Genomic DNA, 4,536 nt, shown 5'->3' on the forward strand with positions numbered 1-4,536 from the left:
GTCCAGCCTGGCCCTGAGTCGACAGCAATTCAGAAACAGGAGTGGTGGACGCAGTGCCACGCTCACCGTGCGTGGGTGAGGACGGCGGACGCGGCCCCTGCTCACCGTGTGTGGACGAGGATGGAGTCCTGGTACATCCGGTCGTACATGCAGATCTTCAGGTCCACGATGGGTCTCGGCACCCAGACCGGCACGTCGACGGCAACGCCGACAGCTCTGAAATACAGCTGAATTCGAATGCGCAGATTCAGCGACGCGCGTCTCCGCCGGCAGCGCGGTGTTCGGGCGCGTTTTGTAACTCACAGGTAGCGCAGGGTTAATCGTCAGCCCAGCCACGCTCTGGAGTCTGGCTTTCCACAGTGTCGTTTAAAACATCTTTTTTTTTTAAATGAAATTTTCAAAGAAATTAAGATACGACGGTGTGACGATTGTCACGTGTCTATCAAACAGCTTCATAATCATCATTTTTTGCTGTTTAAGAAAATCCTTCCACTACAGAACAACACACCACACAGAGAGCTGGACACGCCACGCGGCCTTCACTGCTAACACAAAACAGCCGCTCAGAAGCCTCGACGGGACCAGGGACGGCGACCACTCCTTATGGGCCAACAGCCCATGGGACTGGGTGGGGGACACAGATGGGGGGACTGCTCCCCTTTCTACAGCCTGCAGGACTTGGGACACTGGGGACACACCAGCCACCAGATCCTAGGCCCCAGGGTCGCCAAAACATGGAATCCATTTGCGGGGCCAGAGACAGGAAGACGGGGCGGAATAAACGAGAAAACACGCTAGCAAAGCGGCGTGCCAGAGAGAGAAAACACGCTAGCAAAGCGGGGTGCCAGAGAGAGAGCTGGGAGTGCCGTCACGGGAAACGGCGGGCTGCCGCCTGGGGACGTCTCAGGGCTCCTCACCGCATTGCCCGCCACGATGAGAAAGCACCGGGTCAGCGGCCAGGTGAGCAGGTGACGAGGTGACACGTGACATGCCGGGCTGAAGAAAGACCTGAGACTTGGAGGACACACAGGGGAAGCTGCAGAGGGTCCGCGAGCAGACGGGTGAGGTCGCGGCGGAAGGCCCCCCTGCTGGAGTCCAGCGGACTGAGAAGGGAAGGCGGGTCTGGGGTGTCACGGGGACACGAGAGAGGGCCAGCCTGCACAGGGGCCATTCTCGCTGAGAAACCGCGGGCCGCGTCCCCGAGGCTGGTGGGGAGGTGTCTATAGGTGGGCAGAATGCAGACCCTGTCACCAGGGGTCCATCTAGAGAACACAGGTGGGCGGGCCCAGGAATCTGGACTCCGAGGCAGGAGGCTGACGGCTGGCACCTGCTCCCTGCTGGGGCCAGAGGGAGGGAGGGGAGCGGCCGGGGCCCCTACTGCTCTGGTCCTCCCGGCAGGGCCTCTACGGGCTGGCACTTCCCTTGACCCAAGGTCCTCACCCGCCAGGCTATCCACTCTAAGCACTCTGGTCACCAAGTCCTGGTTCTTGCTCCTTCCTGTCACCACTGCAGAGGCCCTGTGGGCAGTGGGGCATCTTCCAGGACAGCCCGGAGCAGTGTGAGTGTGGTGGCATGCTGTGGGTGCCGCATCACTCCTCATGGGACACACGCAGAGCACAGGCTCCCAGTGGGGAGGAGGGGGAGGCGAGGTGCTGAGCACAAATGCACGACGTGGTCACACCGGACAGGGACGGCCCCCTGCCTAGGGCCGTGGTGCCGGGTATGATGTCCCCAGGCGGTGGAGGCACAGTCAGAGGAGAGTCCAGTGGTGCCCAGGACAGCTGAGTGAAACCCAGGCAGTAAGGGCCAAGAAAGCGGGTAAACAAAAGAGACTGCACGTTGCATTTTATCTCGATCATACGAAAGTGCCGGGGAGGCTCGCTGGGGGCCAGGCCGGCGTGGAGGGTTTTCGTCCTTCCACACGAGAAAGACAGTGACGTGGGACTTGGGGCTGGGAAAGCGGGGGCTGTTCGTGGAATGAATGGAGTTTGCAAACGAAAGGGTACGATGGAGTCAACAGCAAGTCGACCGGACCGACGATGTCACGGAATAAATGACAAACATAAATCAAGACAGAAAGAGTAACACCAAGTACACCAGCTGCTACGTTGTGTGAACACAGTGGATTCTCCCCCTGAAGACGGGGGACGTTAGATCAGGCTGACAGGCAAAACCTGGCTCCTTAAAAGACGCAAAATTAAAAAAAAAAAAAAAGGATGACCGTGGGGGCCGGAGCGGGCGGGGCCCTCATCCTCAGATCGGCTGGAATTTCGAGGCCTCGCAGGATAAGGAGGGACGTTTGGTTCTGGCGAAAGGCACGATTCACAACAACGAAACCACCATAAACCCTCATGCGCCGAACAGTAAAGCAGCTGCATAAAAGCCCACGCGGCAGCCGCGGAAGGAGGACCCGTCAAAAGCGTAACCACGAGGAGAAGCTGCCGAGCCGCAGGGACAGGGAGGGACGGACGACGTCCACGGCCCCGTCTTCGTTCGCACACACCGCATTTATGGATTCGGCCTTGCCTTTGGTCACCAATCTAGAGATCGCGAGCGAGGTCCGTGCGTGCATGCACATGCGTGCGCGCACATGTGCACACGGGTGTGCGTGCATGTGTACGTGCACATGCGCGAGTGTTATGAGTGTGTGAACGTGAGTGTGAGCGTGTACGTCTGTGTCCTTGTGCAGTGTGTGAGCGTGGACGTGTGCACGTGTTGGGGGCCGACCATCTGTGCCATCAACTAGCAGCGTGAGTGTGGGGGACTCGGGCAGCGGCCCCGTGGCCGTGTGAGGAGGGAGTGTGAGGGGCGGGCCCTGTGTCCAGGACGGGTCTGCCCTGCAGTGACCGTGTGTGCGGAGCGTCTGCGGGACACTTACTGTCGGGCACTCCTGATTGTTGAACATGACCTTGAACCGGGTCTGGACGGCTCCTGGGATGACCGGGGAGAAGATGACGGGCACTTTGACGGCACTGAAAGGGCCGATGTCACCCTCCGTGATCTGCATGGGGGACGGATGCCGCCGCCCGTCAGGCTCCATTCTGTGAAGACGCCTCCCACCGCCCTCCCTGCAGCCGCCTCGCTGTGAGGTGAATGTGGCGGGACACACGTGCTCGGGACGTCCCCTCGGCCACGCAGACACCGGTCCCAAGCCTGGCCCTGCACTGCGAGGACTTCCTGCCCAGGCCCCAGCCAAGGGCGGAGCAAAGGGCGGCCCGAAGGCCTCCCCAACACTGCCACTGCCATGTGCACGGCTGGCCTTGGTGACACCCTGCCCTTGCACGCGTGTGTGTGCACATGATGCCCTGCACCCAGGAAACAGCCATTGCTGCTCCGGTCCTGCCAGACTCCGGCTTGGGACGGGGGTGGCCGGACGCAGGCTGAGACCGCAAGTTGCCCAGAGGCTTCGCTTCCAGTGGCCAGTAAGGCTAGTCTGGCTCCAGTCAAAGCAAGGGGGGTCAATGGGCCAGCAGGGTGTGGCTGTGGGCAGGTGGGCCTCACTGACCTCTCCCAGCGAGATCTCCATCTGCTCCTCGTTGGGGGACACGGTCATGACAGTGGTCACCATCTCTGATTCTGGAAGAGAAGGGGCTTCAGACGTGAGGGCTCGCCAGGCAGGGAAGGGACAGCTCTGCCTAGGCCCGCCCGAGACGTGGTCAGCCCCTCCCCATCCTCCTGGAGCCGTGGCACCCATGGGCGAGCTGGGGTGTCAGGGTGTGGTCTGGTCCCAGCTGCTGCGGGTGGGGGGCACCGCCCTTGGGAGCAGGAAGCTGGGGCAGGATGGGGGATGGGCGGCCGGAGGGGCTGGCCCCAGGGCGCGTGGGGGTCGAAGCCCAAGTAAGGGTGGAGAGGAGTGGACGGAGCGAGGCGGTCAGCCCTCAGCGTTTGCTCTGAAGTGGGAGGACCGGGGACAGCGCGGTCAGCGATCCTGGGTCAAGATGAGGAGATGTCACGCGGGACTGAGGTAGAGGCTGGGGCAGAGGACGGAGGCTGTGGGGCGTGGCCTGGGGCGGGGCGTGGCCTGGGGCAGGGCACGGGCTCCCCACCTCCTGCAGGGCGGGTGCTGTGGGGGTGGGAGCCCCGCCTACTGCCGGCATTTCTAGCAACCTGGTGCAGCACGAGGACCGCTGAGTCCTGACAGCTTAAACACGATCACCTTCCAAGGACCGTTCCTGCATAACCGAACCCCGGAGCCACAGCTCCCCCAGGTACTTCGTTCTGTCTGCGTGCGTGCTGCCGGCATGCTCTGGTCGTGGTTTCCCCGCTGCTGGGCTGCAGATTCTGACCTGCCCCTTGGGGCTTGGGGGAGCACCCTGAGAACCAGCAGACCATTTGTCGGGAAAGCCCCTGAAAGCAGATGCCGGTCCCTCTCGGAGGTGGTCCTGGCTTTGCACACAACAAAGCGGGATGGGAGCGGCCACGGCCAGCGTCTCTTCCAGGTCACTCCCTGGCCTCTGCCCGCCCGCCAGGCCGTGCGCCATGTGGAGCCCCCGGCTCTGCACCCTGGGCACCGCAGGTGGCCAGACCGTGCCCCCA

At 62.3% G+C, this 4,536-nt stretch overlaps 1 protein-coding gene across 1 annotated transcript in view; it reads right to left on the minus strand.

Moving 5' to 3' along the window:
• Positions 1–4,536, minus strand: part of CFAP74 (cilia and flagella associated protein 74) — a 51,145-nt gene that overhangs the window by 17,505 nt on the left and 29,104 nt on the right. Inside the window, exons 13-15 of the mRNA XM_011377339.2 lie at positions 3,506–3,576; positions 2,879–3,001; positions 106–227 (exon numbers count right to left, since the gene is read on the minus strand). Of these exons, the coding sequence (XP_011375641.1) occupies positions 106–227; positions 2,879–3,001; positions 3,506–3,576 (316 nt within the window). The remainder of the gene's footprint in view (positions 1–105; positions 228–2,878; positions 3,002–3,505; positions 3,577–4,536) is intronic.

The sequence above is a fragment of the Pteropus vampyrus genome, unplaced genomic scaffold (assembly GCF_000151845.1).
Source record: "Pteropus vampyrus isolate Shadow unplaced genomic scaffold, Pvam_2.0 Scaffold309, whole genome shotgun sequence".
Lineage (NCBI taxonomy): Eukaryota > Metazoa > Chordata > Mammalia > Chiroptera > Pteropodidae > Pteropus > Pteropus vampyrus.